Below are 17,101 nucleotides of genomic sequence, written 5' to 3'. Positions count from 1 at the left end.
ACATAAAATTTACTATTTTAATCATTTTTTATTAAATGATTAATACGTTCCACAGCATGAAGAGCATTCACGTTGTTGTGCTACCAGGAAACTTTTGGAAAATATTATGTTACATGTTTTCTATGCAACCAAACATATATCTTTCCCTAAACATGTTTTAAGAGAAAAAATGTATGAGAATTACTTATATTTTAAGTTCCCAATGTTTTCTTCCTGGGTTAATTCATTTTGCTTGGGGTAGAAAGGCAATGACAAGGTCAGGAAGAAAAGTTAAAAACAACAACAACAAAAAAGAATAATCAAGACAAGGTTGCCTGTTGGGGTGTGACAGTGCTGCTCTGTTCATTTACTTTATGAATAAAAATGTGATTTTAAAGCATTTTCTAGCTTTTTGACTTTCTGTGACTTCACATTCTCTGGGTTTTTTTAGAACTCCCTTTTGGGTATCGGTCAGTGTCCTGGTTTGCTCATGTGGTTATGTCAACAACTTTGCAGATCCATGCAGAATGTAAGCGGTTTGGGAAAGCATATAATCTTCGATCAGTCGCCGTGTATGGAGGAGGAAGCATGTGGGAGCAGGCCAAGGCCCTTCAGGAGGGGGCAGAGATTGTTGTGTGTACCCCAGTAAGTATGTCTTGGGTTCAAATGGCTTCTTAGCCACTCGTGGTATGGAAAAAGGGTTAGTTGTTGAATGGAATGCCCCCTAAAATGTGGTAAAGCAGGGTCGAGCGTACTCTGGTAAATCACAGCCAGTGGCTTTGGTTTCATTTTGATTGGTTGACCAGAATAGCAGTCCATTAAGATTCTCTGACATGTATGTTAGTAGCTACAGATTTCCCTCTGTTTCAGATTTTTTTAATGCTTTTCTAGAAAATGGATCTATGGTTACTTGAGAGCATCAAGAATCAGAAGATGGTCTTTGGACTGTACAGTATGGAGTTTGGTCATAGTTCCTAAAAGAGTATAGTCTAAACATTGAAACCTATCAATAAGGTTTTAAATTAGGTCGTTTTAGAATGCCCCACAAAATCGTTCTGGTCATGTTCCCACGACTAAGTTTTCAAATTTTCTGTTCTTTCATGCTCTGTAGTGCATAAAGTCCAAGTCTGTCAGACCCAGCATCTGTTACAGTCTGCTGCTGGAGTATTAGGACTTCTGCCGGGAGTACAATTCTAGAAGTTCTTGTAAATGCCTTTAATTATACTTACTATTCACTTTTTGGATCTCATAGGGTCGACTAATTGATCATGTGAAGAAGAAAGCTACCAATCTTCAAAGAGTCTCTTACCTCGTATTTGATGAAGCAGATCGCATGTTTGACATGGGATTTGGTATGCCTTTAATACCAGTCTCTTCTGTCCCCATCCTCAGGATACTCGGTTTTTTCTTGTCTTTCTAGACTTAGCATTTTTTTTCTGTATGAGAGACGCTAAAAATACTCCTGTATAGGATTAGACCAGAGAGATATAGCTGAGCCATTAACTATTTTTAGGCATTCTCTCAGGGGGTATGTTAGGCTTGACTGGGTAGACATTTTGAAAGCGCCTTTGTATGTAGGGGGAATATTTTCTCTATGCTTTATTTTTATTCATATGCCTTTGATTGTGGAGGTCAAGGTCTGTGTTCTTAGGTAGTAGTTGTCATATCATTCATTCAAGGCCTTCCGCTTTCCTATCCTCCCAACTTAGCCAGCTGTGTAGAAATTCTGAATAACCCATCTTTATTGATTGAAACACCACTGGGCCCAGCTTAGCTGGGTGGAGGCGAAAGGATTTCTGGGTTTCATACTGAATGATAGGCCTAGGAGGTTCACATTTTCCTTAATAGTTATAACTTCTCATATGACGATTTTTAGTAAAATGACTTTTTCCCAGGCATCCCAAACCATACTGCGGAGTTATATGTTAATTTTACTGTTTTACTTCTTTCAGAGTACCAGGTGCGGTCCATAGCAAGTCATGTCCGTCCTGACAGACAGAGTATGTATGAAGCAGTTTTCTTACATCACATTTGTGTTCAGAATAAACACCCATGTATTTTATAAGCACTCACAGTATGGCAGCAAAAACGACCATGTGCGCTGCTGCGAATCACAGAGGAGGAGATAAAAAGTTGGAGGTGCATAGAACCTTAGAGATCATCAGACACAACTCACTCGTGTTTGTAGATGATAATCCAAGCCTGAGAATTAAACGACGTGTCCCAAGTTACACGGTTTTATCAGTATGTGGAGTTAAAGCACAGTGCAGGGCTTCTGATTGGAAGTTAGGAGCCTTTTTGAACTGTACTGACAGTCCCTGTCTTAACTGAAAATGTATAAAAATAGAAAAAGGAAAATGCTTTTCTCCTTAGTGAATCAAGTTTGAAACTAAAGTTCAAGTGGGTTTATTTTATAAAACTGAATAATTCTGAGTGTCAGTAGGAGGCTTAGTGGGTATTCGAAAACGAAGTCACACTGTTTCTTTAACAGAATATACTTTACCTTTTAGCTCTTTTATTCAGTGCAACTTTTCGGAAAAAGATTGAAAAACTGGCCAGAGACATCCTGATCGACCCGATCCGTGTGGTGCAGGGAGACATTGGAGAGGTAACCCTAATAGCAGGGCTAGGTGGGACTCCAGTGGGCTGTTTCTCATACTTTGGAGACATGGAATTAGTTTCTCATTATTGAGAGGAAAAACACGTTACTGTTACTATGTATTTACAGATAAGGCAGTGTAACTCAGATTTGTTTTTAAAAATACAAGGTTAGGATAGATGAGACAATCGGATTGTCAAAATACGGATAATTGTTGAAGCTGGGTGATGGGTACATAGGAGGTGATTACGTTCGTTTTTGTGGAATGTTTAAAATTTTACATAAAAAAAACTTTTGGCGGGGGGAAAGCAGGCTTTGCCTGGAAGACAAGATGGAACAGACATTTTAAATGATTGCAGGAAGAGTGGGATGACTTGAAAGGCCTGGTGAAATTATTTACTTTTGCATATGTCCTATGTGGAAAATTTGGCTACCTCGGGAATTCCTGAAGTTGCTCACCATGTTTATTGTTAAAGAAAGTTCTGTGCAGTTAGTTGGTGTCCTGACATTGCCTGCTTTTCAGTTTCGAGTGCCTTTTATGTGTGTATGAATTGTACTAGGAGCAGTGAGTGGGAAGGACAGAAAAGGAGTTTAATTTATTAGGAATAAACTGCAGAGTATTGGGGCTTATGAATAGTTAGGTAGAGCACGGTGATTTGAGAAAGGATGTAGGTTTCAAGCTGTGCTTGACTTGCTGAAAGAAGGCCCGAGGAGAAGAGGGACTGTTTAAGGTTCTTCTCTATGCGAGTAGAGAGTGTAATGTCTGGTCCTTGTTCAGGTGCCTTTTGGCACAGATGTCACAGTCATCTGTTTCTTCCTTTTCAGGCAAATGAGGATGTGACACAGATTGTGGAAATTCTCCATTCTGGGCCTAGTAAATGGAACTGGCTTACCCGGCGTCTGGTGGAATTTACCTCTTCAGGAAGTGTCCTCCTGTTCGTTACTAAAAAAGCCAATGCTGAAGAGCTAGCCAATAACCTTAAGCAGGAGGGTCATAATCTTGGGCTGCTTCATGGGGATATGGATCAGAGTGAAAGAAACAAGGTCATTTCAGACTTTAAGAAAAAGGACATCCCAGTCCTGGTGGCCACAGATGTTGCAGGTAGAGTATGATTTTCCCTGGTGACCTCACGGCCCTGCGCTGTAAGGGTGCTCTGGATTGCCCTGTAAGAGTAGAGCACTGAGCAGGCTGACCAGAGGTGCTCTGCTGGCCTGGCCGGCCACCCCGAATGGAGCAAGCAGCTCAGACCGTAGTGAACACAACCTGGAGCTCTGGGTACCACTTTCACTTAATGTTTCTCTTTGAAAAAAAGAATCCCTGCAGTTAGAAGGTGCTCAGGGGACAAAATTGAGCCAGTTCCATTATAGGCCATGTCGCGTGTGTCTTATATTGATTGGTCATACTTCACTCAAGATCGAAAAGTTTTTTGAAGTATGATTTTTGGCTTTATTCTCAGTTTTAATAGTGACCCTTAAAAACTGGTATTTTCTCCCCAAAAAGGAGATAATTTCTAAGCTTCAAGCCAATTTGATGCTGGCTTTCGTTATTTTACATATTCCTGGTACAAGAGAGAGGCTGTGGCGGGTTATTGATGGCAGAAGGCCTGTGTCCCTGACGCTAGACATCCTAGCAATCAGAATGACAATAGTGGCATTTGCTCTAGAGGGGTAACTTCAGTGCTTGTATCTCATTAGCTCACCAAACCATGCACTTTGCCTAGGTAAGAGGAATGCGGGTTCTTAGAGGGCTAGCATTTTGGGTTACTTTGGTTTTTTGACTCCTGCTGAAGGATAAAAGAATTTGGTTGTTTTTATTTCAGCTCGTGGTCTGGACATTCCTTCAATTAAGACCGTCATTAACTATGATGTGGCACGAGACATTGATACTCATACTCACAGGATTGGCCGCACAGGACGAGCGGGTGAGAAAGGCGTGGCCTATACCTTACTGACCCCCAAGGACAGCAATTTTGCTGGTGACCTTGTCCGGAACTTGGAAGGAGCCAATCAGCATGTTTCCAAGGAACTCCTAGATCTGGCGATGCAGGTGAGGGGCTGAGTACGCTTCAGATGGCTCCAGGTTCTAAAACTAAGTAATAAAAACCAGCATTCTGAGGAGCTGACATAGACACATGACAGAAAAGTTGCGGCCATGGGTGGGGGCAGTGCTGAGGAGGTACAGACCCGTACTGCAGGACGTTAAAATTGATCTGGTCTGTCTTCTTACCCTCTCCTTTCATCGACATCGCTTTGAAAACCTTATTCCTTTCTTTGTGCTAAAATCTGTCTCTCTGAAATTTCCGCGTGCTTGCCCCGTGGGACACATGCAAGTTTAATCTCAAAGATGGCTATTTTCCCCTTACGGCGCTTTCGCCCAGTCGTCTCCTTGAGGGGCTAAAACTGTGTGGTGTCTTAAGAAAACATGATGTGTTTAACTGTTTCTCATAGACCTAGGTCTCAGACCACTAACCACGTTGATTACCTATCTAAAACTGAGCTAGACGTTCTACTGAGGTAAATCCTGAGTCATCTTAATATACGTAGTCCCCAGGTGACACACGGGCTCGGTATACACATTCCGACAGTAGAGAGTTACGTCTGGTTTAGATTCGGAAGGCAGCGCACAGCATAGTCACCCCGTACCGTGCTTAGTGTCGTATTACTGCCCGTGCTCTGGGTTCTAGGAGTAGAAGACCTGTCTTGCAGGAAGGAGTAGAATGTTTCCTTCCGTTTCCTGGGTAAGAGAGCCCATCGTAAACTACATTTCGAACAGGATATGTCTTGTCTTTGGCTTTTTCCTACGTCTCTTTTTGTGACTTAGGCTTCCTGTGCTCTCAGACTGTGTGATCAGCTCCCCTGTTCAGTACCTTTCTGAAACCAGCCCTAGCTCTCAAGTACTCCACTTAGATTGTAACGTGTGATTGTTAAAGGGCTACCTCTCCCATTGATGTTTGCATTCTGAAAAGAACGTAAATAAATCTGATTCATAGTGGCAGTGATCAGGTTCAAGGAACACTTCAGGCTATGAGTAAATAAAACGTTCAGTTATGTGGCTCGTGGTCCTGGACCTCTGTCCCTAGAGCCAGTTCTGGTGAACCTCACTTCCCATGGTCTTTTTCCTTCACTTCTGAGCCCTCTTACAAGCTCCAAACTGTATGTCCAGTAGTAGGTCGAGATTAAGAAATGGAAAGTCAGTTCCTTTTCCTCTAGGAAGTTAGAAGTGGCCTGAGTAAGTGCTCTGCACCCGAGGCTTACCTGCTCCCCTTCCTGGAGCCCCTGAGAAACAGCAGTAACAGAAGCCTCGGGTAAGGAGCCGGGCCTTTGGACAAATTCGGTAGACCGAGCAGTAGACTCCACCGCAGCAGCTCATCTGTGGTTCCTGTGAGTAGTTGCCAGAAATACTTCGGCTAAGGATGAAGCACTACATTCTTCCTCCCACTTCGTTTGTGATGATGTCCTCCTTCTTGGGCTCCTCTTCCTTCCGTGGCCTAACTTTGAATTGTGTTCAATGCAGAATGCCTGGTTTCGGAAATCCCGCTTTAAAGGAGGAAAAGGCAAAAAGCTGAACATTGGCGGAGGCGGCCTAGGCTACAGGGAGCGGCCCGGCCTCGGCTCGGAGAACACGGTGGGTCCAGACTGCAGTAGGGCCCTCAGGGCTGCTCCCGAGTCCCGGAGGATGTTACAACTGTCCTCCTCTACCTGAGAAAGCCTCAGTGAGCTCAGAACCCCGTCTAGAAGGGAATGTTGTGACTTTCTCTTGAAAAAGCACCTGTGTACTTGGTGACTGGATATGCTCAGGAAGTCAGTCTAGATTAGCATTCGTTCACAAATTGTGGTCCCTGGACCAGCCGTAAATGCAAATTTGTGCCCCACCCCTGTCTGGTGACGCAGAAAGCAAAACCCTCCAGCACTGGCCTAGTGTCTGCTGCCAGGACAGCACTGGCGTAGGGTCCCTGCGTAAACGGAAGGAGGTACAAATCCCTTGTACCTAAACTCTGGACTGCTTCCTGCGCTCTGGGGGAAGTTGCATCAGAGAGGGGAGCTAGCTTTTCTCACAGAACAGGTAACACAAGCGCCCCCTTACTGGCTCGCTTAGCTGCCTGTCTCCTGTCACTTGGATTCCTAAACCGAAGCAGCAAGCTGCCAGGCTGTGTGTCTGCAGCGTTACCATTAACTTGGCGTCTTTGATCGAGAATCTGCGTCCGCGTGTCTCTCACGGTGGCGCACGGGACACAGATGGCAGCAGCGCTCGTGCTGAGCGCTTACTCTGTGCCGGGCGAGTCAGGCAGGCACTCGCGCGAGTGGCCGCCGTCTTCAGCTGCACCACCCCAGCGTGCGCTCCGGAGCCGGAGCCGGAGCTGGGCAGCGGCTACACACATGGGCTATGTAGATCCTGCCCCGTGGCCTCTTCACAGTGAGCAGAGCCTTCCAGAATTATGTAAACATTACGTCTGTGTGTGTAAATAAAACCCTGTGATCGGCTTTGGGCATCATCTGACTTTGGGGTTAGGGTTCATTCGTAAAAACAGAATTACTGGGTTAAAGTCATATTCATTTTTAAATAATTATTACTGTACCTTCTCCTACAAAATATAAATACCCTGCTCCCACTGCAGTGCCCACCTCTGTTTGCAGTATATGAGGCCAGTTCTGGCAGTGAGCTTTCCCGCTCATTCTGTCCTCATGGGTGTGTTTTTGTTTTTTAAAGGACCGAGGAAACAACAACAACGTGATGAGCAATTATGAGGCCTACAAGCCCTCCACGGGAGCCATGGGAGATCGGCTGACGGCAATGAAAGCAGCTTTCCAGGTCTGAAATTTAGCAGTTAGCTAAGAGAGCTTCGGGCAGTGATGAGGGGCCTAGTCTTTCAGGGAGGGTAGCTGAACCTGTAGGCTTGATGCTAGATTTAGGGCCTTCTCACTGCTTTCAGTTTTGGATGTCGGCTTCATGATGGCTTACCTAGAGTTGCAGGTGTAGAAGCTAGGGATCTGCTGGTCAGGGATGTCCCTCATCCCAGAGTCTGGGACTGTCCTACAGCAGCAGGCCTGGTGTGTGTGTCCTCCCCACCCTCCCTCCCCCCGCCTCAACACCCAACAGTGTTGCCCACCTCTAAGGCTCTTGTAATCTGATTGAGAGTAATTGCCACTTTTTTTAAGCTAAGACAAGTTTGATTCTGGAGCTCGTGTGAACTCTGAACCCATCTTTACTTACTCCTCCAGTTAGCTAGCAAACCAGCTAAGCCTTAATTTATGCATTTTATCTGCCTTCAGCTAGGTGTTTCAGCTAGGTCCCTAGATCTATTTTCTCATTAATAGAGGAGCATAGAAACCACAGGGTTGTGGGGCCGTCGGGATGCTCATAGTGCCAGGATAGCATCGAATTCCTACACATCTTCTCATTACCACGCTTCACATATCCAAATTTCTTGAACCTGTCTTAGGTCTTGTTGTCTCTCTCTCTTAGTCACAGTACAAGAGTCACTTTGTTGCTGCCAGCCTAAGCAACCAGAAGGCGGGAAGCTCTGCTGCTGGGGCAAGTGGATGGACTAGTGCAGGGAGCCTGAATTCCGTTCCAACCAGTTCAGCCCAACAGGGCCACAGCAGTCCAGACAGCCCCATTGCCAGTGCCACCAAGGGCATCCCAAGCTTTGGCAATACTGGGAACCTCAGCAGTGCTCCAGTGACCTACCCTTCTGCTGGAGCGCAGGGAGTCAACAATACAGCTTCAGGGAGTAACAGCCGAGAAGGGCCTGGGGGAGGCAATGGGAAGAGAGAGAGATACACAGAGAACCGGGGCGGCAGCCGTCATGGTCACGGAGAGAGTAGCAGTCGGCATGGTGACAGTCCACGTCATGGAGATGGTGGTCGCCATGGAGATGGATACCGCTACCCAGAAAGCAGCGGCAGCCGTCATGCTGATAGTCACCGTCATGGGGAGAATAGGCACGGAGGAAGTGGCAGCCGACATGGAGAGAGCCGAGGTGCAAATGATGGTCGGAATGGTGAAAGCAGGAAAGAAGGTTGTAATCGTGAGAGCAAAGTGGACCCCAAAGTGGACAGCAAGATGGACAAGGTGGACAGCAAGACAGATAAGACAGCTGATGGTTTCGCTGTCCCCGAGCCACCCAAGCGCAAGAAGAGTCGATGGGACAGTTAAGAGGGTATGTGCTACAGCGTGAAATCAGTTGTCTTTAATTTTATTTTTAGAAAGATTTTTGGTAACTAGGTGTCTCAGGGCTGGGTTGGGGCCCCAGGTGTAAGGACCCCCTGTCCGTAGTGGATAGCTGGAGCTTGGGAGACATTACCCCTTCATCTGGATCAATTTTCGGATGTCTTCTCGGGAAGCTGCTTTGGTCTTTGGAAGCAGTGAGAGAGCTGGGAACCTTCTGTTGGGCTCTGGGTGAGTTGTGAAGGTCAGCTGAGGATACCTTGAAAGTAAGGGGCCGTCTAGGGCACAAAACTCACTCTAAGTTTATATTCTATGTAGTGTTACGTTTTTTACTAAAATGTCACCTTATAAACACGTACAAGTAAAATTTCTTTTCATAGCTGTGTGGCCAGGCAATCCCCTTTTTAGGAGTTGGCTTTTTGCAGACCCACCCCACTGAAGCGTTTGTTAAGAGATTTGGGGAAGCGTTTTAAAGGTGCTTCTAGACTGCAGGGAAGGGGGATGTCTAATTCTAGGGGGGAGTCCATGCTCAGGTTCCCCAGCCAGGCTTGTACCCAGTCCTGAGACAGGAAGCAGCAGCCTGCCAGACCCAGCGAGCCTCTACCCTCGCAGAGGAAGATGGTCCTGGAAGAGAGACTGCTCCAGGTCTGAAGTGTTGCTAAATTGAAAAACATCAAAAACTCGACAGCTTTTAAAGTGTCTTCTATTTCATTGTATTTTTTTTTAACTTGCCACAATGGTAGAAAAATCTTTTGCTGAAATGATTTTGATGATTTTTGTTCTATCTTGTTTATAAAAGGAAAAGAAATACACATACTTCGAATTTTGTGACTTTGTGAAGGTTTCTTTAAGATGTGCATTCCTTTCTGCTTGCTCTAGTAAATGTTTTACTACTGGGACCTGTGGATTGTCTGTCATTTCTACTTCACAGTGAGTACACACTGTGGTTTTTAACATGCAGCACGTGGTGCGAACGAACACCCAGATGTTCGAGTTAGCGCTTAGTGGGAACTGAATGTCAGAAAAGCGATTACCCTGGTTTTATTCAGATAATAGAAGAGGGATGGGGAAAACTGAGAGGTGGGCTTGCCCAGAAATAGAGTGAACGCCATCTAACACTGACCTTCCCCTTAGGAGACTGTTCCTCTAGGGCTCCACCTTCCTAACGGAGGAGCTGGGGGTCCGCTACCGCATCACCAGGACAGGTCCAAGACCTTCGTTCAGGCAGGAGGATGTCTGTCTGCCCTCACACTCAGGACCACCGGAGAGTTCTAGGCATCCCACCTGTCTTTCCAGCAGACTACGATGCGAGCAGGCCTGTAGCTGGCACCGGGGGGGGGGGGGTGGTGGCTGGAATCACACCTCCGTGTCCTCACGCGGTCTTCTCGGAGGCCCTAGTGGCTCTGCTCACTTCCGTCTATGTTTTTTCTTCTGCTCTTTCCTTTGCTGTGCTCGTTGGTCCTTCTTCATCCTTGAGTCCACCACCTTGAAATGGCCTCTGACTCCAGCTGGCCGGCGCACTTTGCGGCCCACGCCTTTTTTGGCTACCACGTAGGTGACTTGGCGTTTCTCCTTGCCAAGTCCAGCCTTCTTGTAGAGACTGTAAAGGGAAGGCACAGATTAGAGGCTTCCAGCCAGTCTCTTCAACCCCGTGTACCTTTGTGGGTGACCCCTCTCGCCTTTACCTCCGAAGCTGAGCCACTTTCTCTCGTTCTGAGATGTCCACGGTGTTCACCACGGCCTCTGCCTTCTTCTTGGTTTGCTCCAGCTTCTTCAGCATCTGGGGGGGGGGGGGCTCAGTCAGGCGGACCTCGTCCCCACTCCCACCCCTGCACTCAGGCAGCCCCTCTCTTTACCCTCCGTTTCTTTCTGGCCTTCGCCTCAGCTACTTTCTTGATGGGCCGCGCATTGATCTCCCGCCAGCGTCTGCGGTAGTATTCCACCTCCTTTTTGTCAACAGGCAGCTGGCGCGCCCTGTGCTGCTTCTCCTCTTGCACAAACCACTCCGGAAGCTCCCCCTCCTCCTCATTAAATGTATACCTAGAGCGAGGACAGCAGCCGTCACGCCCTGACGCCCCCAGCTCCAGGGCCACTTCTCACGATCCCCTGGCCCCCTTACCGGCTGAAGGAGTCGTCTATGAGATCTCTCTTAGCCTTTTTGGAAGAGGCAATGATAGCACCCAGGGCAAGGCCTTCAGGGTCTAGTATCCGATGTTTCACTAGAGAGAAGAGGGAAAAGTCAAAGCTCCATTCCAGCCCAAACCTTCACTGCCGCCTCCCGTTTCACAAGGTGCTGAGCTCACCTGGGTCCTCGATAGGCACGACCTCAAACCCGTCATCCTCGGACTTAAGCCCACGACTTCGCTTCTTCCCACGCTTTGGTTCCCAACTGCAGAAGAGGGTGACCGTGTCACTGTTCCACCATTCCTGAGACCCACTCCTGCCTCACCTCAACCCCGCTTCCTATTGAAAACTGGAGAGACTTCCCGAAAGGCCCCCCAGGCTGTACTACGGACCACTTAATTCAGAATCACTTTCTTTTTAAACTCACACTTTACAGCCAAGGGTGGAAACCTCCGACCGCGGAGAAATGGGCACAACAGCCCAGCCACTCACCTCTCTTCGTCGCTGCTGCTGCTGTCGCTGTCCGAGCTGCCATCTCCTTTCTCGCCAGGCCCAGGGCCAGTCTCGGCTTCTGCTGGAGCCTCTGGACCCTTAGGGTCCTCCTGGCGCTGGGGAGGTTTCTTCTCACCCTTCAAGCTGGAAGGTGGTGGTGGCAGCTGCTGTCGCCCCTTCCGGCGGCTGGCATACAGCAGCTGGGCCTGACTGATCTCCAGGGCCGCATCGGCATCGTCCTCAATCCCGCGGAAGCCATCCTGTGCGAGGGGCGAGTCAGCCACCCGTCTCCCAGGGGCTCATTCCCTGTCTGGGCCCCCAACCTCTTCTTACCTTAGAGAACCACAGACTGGCCTGTTCTTCCTGAAGTACTGTCTTTTCCTCCAATGGTACCAGCAGTGGATTCTCTTCTTCTTCCTCTTTTTTTTTATCATCCTCTACTTCAGCAAATTGTACACTGTGGGCCCAAGGAAAATGGGTGGGGGCTCGGGGGACTTGCTCTCCGACTCCCTCTGGCGACCCCTGTGCCCAGCTCTGCTTCAGTTCACACTGAGGGTGTCAACACCCCCGCCTGCACGAGCCCCCTCCCACTTACCGCTTTTGGTCCTTTAGACGCTGAGATCCTCCAACTCCTGCCAGCTCCTCTGGGTCACTCTCCAGAGACACATCGTCGTCATCTTCCTCAGCATCGGACACGTAGATGTCATCTCTTGGCAGGTCAGACAGAAATGTGTCCGCAGCGCTCATATCCCCTTGTGTTACCTCCTCTAACAACTGGAGTTTGACACAGGAACAAAGAGGTCAGGGGTTCTTAAGAGGCACATAACACGGGGAAAAAGTATTTTAGCAACGTTTGAAAATACACTGTGGTAAATACAGACAGGGAAGTGATGGGGCTAAGCGTTTAAAAACATCCATTCAGGACACCTGGGTGGCTTAGTCGGTTTAAGTGTCTGCCTTCGGCTCAGGTCACGGATCCCAGGGCCCCGGGATTGAATCCCTCTACCTGCTGCTCCCCCTACTTGTTCTCTGACAATATCTTTAAAAAATAATAATAAAACACCCCATTCTAGGAGCACCTGGGTGGCTCAGTCGGCTGGGCATCTGACTCTTGTCTTTGGCTCAGGTCATGATCTCAGGGATCATGAGACCAGGCCCCACACTGGGCTCCATTGTCAGAGGGGAGTCTGCCTGAGATTCTCTCTCTGCCCTCCCCCCGGTCATGGGGTACACATGCACTCAAAAAAATTTTTGTTTTAATCTTATTTTTCTAAAGATTTCATTTATTTGAAAGTGAGCACACATGGGCACAAGCAGGGGGAGCGGCAGGCAGAGGGAGAAACGGGCTCCCCACAGAGCAGGGAGCCCAATACAGGGCTCAATCCCAGGAACCTGGGAGCATGATCTAAGCTGAAGGCAGACGCTTAACTGACTGAGCCATGCAGGTGCCCCTGAAATAAAAAATCCCATTCTAAGCCAGGTCACTGATCTATCCCACTTGGCTGTCTCTTCTTCAGTGGTAGTAGGATGCGTTTATAGAAAAACACCCCGAACACCCAATGTTAAGATACTCCAAAACCCTGGTTTTTCTTTAAAAATCGCTCTCAGAAAACATCACAAAAAAAAAAAAAAAAAATCAGCTGAGACTAGTACAACCTACAAGCTGTTTCCACTGAATATCAGCGGAGACCAGGCAACACACCTTTTATGTCACTTAAAAACTGTCCACCTCAAAATTTACTTTCCTCCTAACAAAGCTGTTAGTTCTTGAGAGTTCACCACAGCACCAGGGATTACACCTAAACCCTTAAAACTTCCTCCCCAAAACCCTAGCCGGTAGGTTCTGTCACTCTCTGACGCATGAGAAAACTAAAGCAAAGAACAACTAAGCGGCAGTCGCCGCAGACCCGCTATGCTCTCCTGTTCTCCTAACAGGACCCGGTTTTCCGTTCCCACAGCAGCCGCCAAAGCTCATTTTGCTTGGTGATGCTGCTGTCATCGGGAAAAGCGGACTACGGCAGCAAGGCGCCACCTGCGTCTCGGCGAACTGAAGAACGCTGCCCGGCAGCCCAGGGCCCCCGGGGCCCGCATGTAAGAGCGCCCCTCGTTCTCGCGGTCTAGCCCAGGCGGTAAACCCGCAGCGCGCCACAAATGTCCCTGAGCTCATCGTTTCACGCGTATGTTTCTTCCTGGCCTTTCAGGCACAAAACTCTGGGTTCCCCCCAGTCTCCTCTCACGGAGCGTCACCTCGCACAGGTGACCACAGCAACCGTGAAGCGCACTTAGCCACCTCCAGTGCGACACCCCCGTGTCCAGATACCCAAGCAGCAGGTGGACCTGTCTCTTCCACCCGCCCGAACCCCACCTCACCTGGTGGCCCCGGATGGTGCGCAGGGAGAACATGCCCGTCTCCCCCTCGTCGGCAATAGAAACCCCAGGAAGATCCATCTTCAGCTCCACACGCTCCCGCTGTTTTCTCTGCTCACGCAGCAGCTTCTTTTTCTTCCTGGGCGGACAATTTGAGTTCAACCTGCCCCAGCTCTGAAGACTCCCCAACCGTGCCCTCATCCTCTTCCCCCATCTTCGCACGCCGAGGGCCTCTGCGCGGGGTTCCGTTCCCCAAGCTCCTCCCCACTCCGCTCACCTCTTCAATTCTGCCACCTCCTGGGCCTTCATCTCCGCCAGGGTCTGGTTTAATCGTTCCTCCTCTTCCTCCTCCTCAGAGGGCTGCTGCCCGGTCCCAGCTTGAGACTCCTCCTCACCCTCCTCCTCTCCTGAACTGAGGCTGACGACAGTGCGAGCAGCGTGGTTATTTCCTCACACACCCCGCGACCCCCGCCAACGCCTGCCCTGGTTTGAGTCCCGCCTCACCTGATGTCCAGGGCCTTTGCCTGCTCTTTCAGCTTCTTGGCCACGTATCGCCGGAGCTTTGTTCTCCAGTTCAGGAGGGACCTGCCCAGAGAGGCCATGACTGACCCCGACGTTTCCCTCTTTGTCCCTGTCCCCTTTGTAGGCACCCCTCCCAAATCTCTAGCACAGCAGTATCCTGTTCCCCAAGATCCAATGCTGGGTGAATTCCTCAAATTGTCCCCTCAGGAAGGAAAGTGCTGCTGCGTCTTCAAAGGCCACTCCCCGCGTTGGGGGCTCCTGGCGCCTGAGCCCACCCCCGCTGCGTACCTCAGCTCCTTGCGCCCCAGCACTTTGATATCCTGACAGCACGCCCGGATGTCCTCAGTGGTCGCTGGATGCTGTGCCAACTCGTCGTCGTCCAGTGAGATCTGTTTGGAAGAAAGGAAAGGAGTCAGGGGAGATTTCGGGGACGTGTTTCTGGAGCTTCCTTGCACCCCTCAAATTGGACGACTCACTTCGCTGGCTTTGGAGAGGAAGTCAACAGGGTTGGCAGCTCGGAGGAAGTCAGTGACTGAAGTACGGTGATAGAGGGTGAGGTCGCCCTCAGCATAGCCTTCGGCCTTAGGGAGGGAAAGAAGGAAGGTTGAGAAGTCCTTTCTAAGGTGTGTGTAGGACCCACCAGGCCCAGGTTCCCCCAAGCTCTAGGACCTGAGAGTGGCCCCATTCCCCAAACACACCTTTGGCTTCTTCTTAGTCACCAATTCAGTAACAGTCTTGGCCTGAACTTCAATCTCCTTGAAGGCAAATTTGGGGTCAAAGAATTTACTGTCAACCTTGTCAGGAGCCAGGAATCCTAAGATGACAGGACATATGAGAAAGCATGCTTTAGTAGCTAAAAAACCAACGCATGAGGAAAAAAAAAAGTGATGCCCACCCTGGCAAACGACAAAGATCTCTGCGGATTCATGGCGAGAGGCTTGGGGCTTAGTGGCCTGGACACGGCGGAAGAGCTGCTGGAAGATCCACAGCAGGGGCTGATAGTCACGGGAACGAAAAACCTTCGTGATGAAGCAGCCTCCACGGGCCAGAAAATCACAAGCCAGACGCAGAGCCATCAGTGTCAAATGGGCTGTGGGAGAGAGACAGTTAGCTGAGGGTCCCTGCAGCCTGAGCGGGCAAGCCCACCCCCACCCTCATATCTCCATGCCCCCCACTCCCAGCACCTTGTGAGTAAGCATCATGGACCCAGCTAGCCCCAACGTTGGGGGCCCCATCATTGAGCACAACATCAACTTTCCAGGTCTTCAGTTCCTTTCTCAGGGCCTACATAGAAGAAAAGAAATCATAACACCAGAAACACAAAAAGGCTATGAATGCAGTCATTCGTTCAGTCATTTGTCCACCCGCTCATTTGCTGAACGCCCACAATGGGCCAAATCCCGTGCCAGGCACAGGAGATACGACGACTGAAAAACAACGAAAACACATCTATCTTCACGCAGCTCACAGTCTACTAGTGAGCCCATTGGAAAAGATTTCAGCAATCTCTCTGCACTTCTTCCAATTCCAAACACCTCGCTCCTGATTAAATAAAGCCTGGAGTGGAGACGAAGGCTGTCACGGGCCTTGTCATACAGACTACGCAGGCACTGTGCAAGGCGCGTTAAACTGAAAAAGCTTGCCTCGGGAGGATTCGGGTGGTGAGAGGGAGAGACACGGGTGTCTGCATATAAAACAGAAAAAAAAGTTCCTATTACCTGCCTACAGCGTTCTGTTGTGATGTCCTCCTGGAGGGTCACCACATTGGGAAGAGGCTTGATTGGAACCAGGTCCACTCCTGGAAGAAATCAGGTCAGAGAGCTCCAAAAGGTTGCCTCAAGCAAGGAGAAAAGAAATGTAGAACGCAGTTAGTACCTCACTCTCCCGTCCCTTTAACAGTCACGGAGGCCCACCTGTTACTCACCTACAATAAGGCTGGATACAGGCATAAACTTGGCAGCCACCTGCAGCCTATAGGAGAGTAACGCCGATTAAAATAACCCAGGACCGTTCCTTTCCCTCCGTTGGCAAGATACTCTCTCACCACGCGTGTTAAGAGCGGCTACCAAGCGCACTGGCCAGAGCATATAACGTACACGTCTCACACCTGTTTTCTGCGACCTTGGTCTAGGGAGAAGTTTGAGACTGGTTTTACGGTATCTCTCTCTCCCTCCCCCAGTGCAACTCTCAGTCATCCAAGGCCAGAACCCAGAAAGCAGCCCTGAAGAGCCACAGGTGCCGCGTGTTACCCACCATCCCCCTGGCGCAGCACACAGGTCCAGCAAGGCTCGCGCTTTCTGCAGGAACTGAAACCGGCGATTCAACTGAATCAGCTTGAAAGCAGAGCGGGAGCGGTAACCTGGGGGCACCGACAAAATGTTATACTCGGCGGGGCGCTTTCCCAGGGGGATTTCCGCGGCTTCACAACCCACCACCCCTTCTGGGGAACAGGAACTCATTCGAATATTCGAAAAGTCACTCGTTCGCTCGCAGACTGCGCGGACCCTGACTCACCAGTCTCCTTCGCCAGGTGATAGAACTTGTCCCGCCGGCTCTTCCCGACTTTGCCCTTCTTGCCCATGGTGAAACGGGGACAGTGTCAATCTGGGGACAGAGTAAAAGTTTGAACGTCTCTTCCCGGACCACTAAAATTCTCTTTCCGTGCCCCACCTGCCTCTGCAAACACCGGGATTCAGCGCCTTTTTCACCACTCTGGGAGAGGCACGTGTGGGCAGCGTACGTACTTCCGCTTCCGCTTGCGACGCTTGCGTCCTCGGCTCCAAATGTCCGCCATTTTGAGTGTGGCCGCAAAGGTTCTTCATGTTTTCAAGTATTATAAGCTGGAAGTT

The 17,101-nt window shown here is 49.3% G+C and overlaps 2 protein-coding genes across 4 annotated transcripts in view; one reads left to right on the top strand and one right to left on the bottom strand.

Moving 5' to 3' along the window:
- DDX42 (DEAD-box helicase 42) overlaps positions 1-9,646 on the top strand; it is a 36,671-nt gene extending 27,025 nt beyond the window's left edge. For all 3 annotated transcript variants that reach the window (XM_045814595.2, XM_045814594.2, XM_087854222.1), the window contains 9 exons: positions 496-624; positions 1,232-1,331; positions 1,932-1,979; positions 2,490-2,587; positions 3,404-3,680; positions 4,399-4,625; positions 6,093-6,203; positions 7,287-7,388; positions 8,043-9,646. In XM_045814595.2, coding sequence (XP_045670551.1) covers positions 496-624; positions 1,232-1,331; positions 1,932-1,979; positions 2,490-2,587; positions 3,404-3,680; positions 4,399-4,625; positions 6,093-6,203; positions 7,287-7,388; positions 8,043-8,735 — 1,785 coding nt within the window. In that variant the 3' untranslated portion in view covers positions 8,736-9,646. The remainder of the gene's footprint in view (positions 1-495; positions 625-1,231; positions 1,332-1,931; positions 1,980-2,489; positions 2,588-3,403; positions 3,681-4,398; positions 4,626-6,092; positions 6,204-7,286; positions 7,389-8,042) is intronic.
- Positions 9,647-9,763: 117 nt separating this feature from the next.
- FTSJ3 (FtsJ RNA 2'-O-methyltransferase 3) lies at positions 9,764-16,981 on the bottom strand. Its single transcript, XM_045814596.2, has 20 exons — positions 16,767-16,981; positions 16,506-16,611; positions 16,177-16,223; positions 15,971-16,050; positions 15,437-15,536; positions 15,148-15,342; positions 14,951-15,066; positions 14,729-14,833; positions 14,541-14,641; positions 14,235-14,315; positions 14,008-14,148; positions 13,734-13,869; positions 11,959-12,137; positions 11,697-11,820; positions 11,364-11,623; positions 11,051-11,136; positions 10,867-10,966; positions 10,604-10,787; positions 10,433-10,527; positions 9,764-10,347 (listed from the first exon to the last, which is right to left on the bottom strand). The coding sequence occupies exons 1-20, from the start codon at positions 16,831-16,833 to the stop codon at positions 10,155-10,157; spliced, it is 2,496 nt and encodes an 831-aa protein (XP_045670552.1). The 5' UTR covers positions 16,834-16,981; the 3' UTR covers positions 9,764-10,154.
- Between the last annotated feature and the right edge of the window lie 120 nt (positions 16,982-17,101).

The sequence above is a fragment of the Ursus americanus genome, chromosome 23, assembly GCF_024610735.1.
Source record: "Ursus americanus isolate L20-20 chromosome 23, mUrsAme1.1.p, whole genome shotgun sequence".
Taxonomy (NCBI): Eukaryota; Metazoa; Chordata; class Mammalia; order Carnivora; family Ursidae; genus Ursus; species Ursus americanus.
This window is presented reverse-complemented; position numbering and strand designations above follow the sequence as displayed.

What these genes read in the sequence shown, in the direction of transcription:
- FTSJ3 (XM_045814596.2), bottom strand. Translation starts at nt 16,833, where the DNA reads ATGGGCAAGAAGGGCAAAGTCGGGAAGAGCCGGCGGGACAAGTTCTAT. An exon ending in TCCTCTCCAAAGCCAGCGAA is followed by an intron (nt 14,642 to 14,728) that starts GTGAGTCGTCCA and finishes TCTTCCAAACAG; the next exon opens with ATCTCACTGGACGACGACGA. An exon ending in GCACCATCCGGGGCCACCAG is followed by an intron (nt 12,138 to 13,733) that starts GTGAGGTGGGGT and finishes GTCAAACTCCAG; the next exon opens with TTGTTAGAGGAGGTAACACA.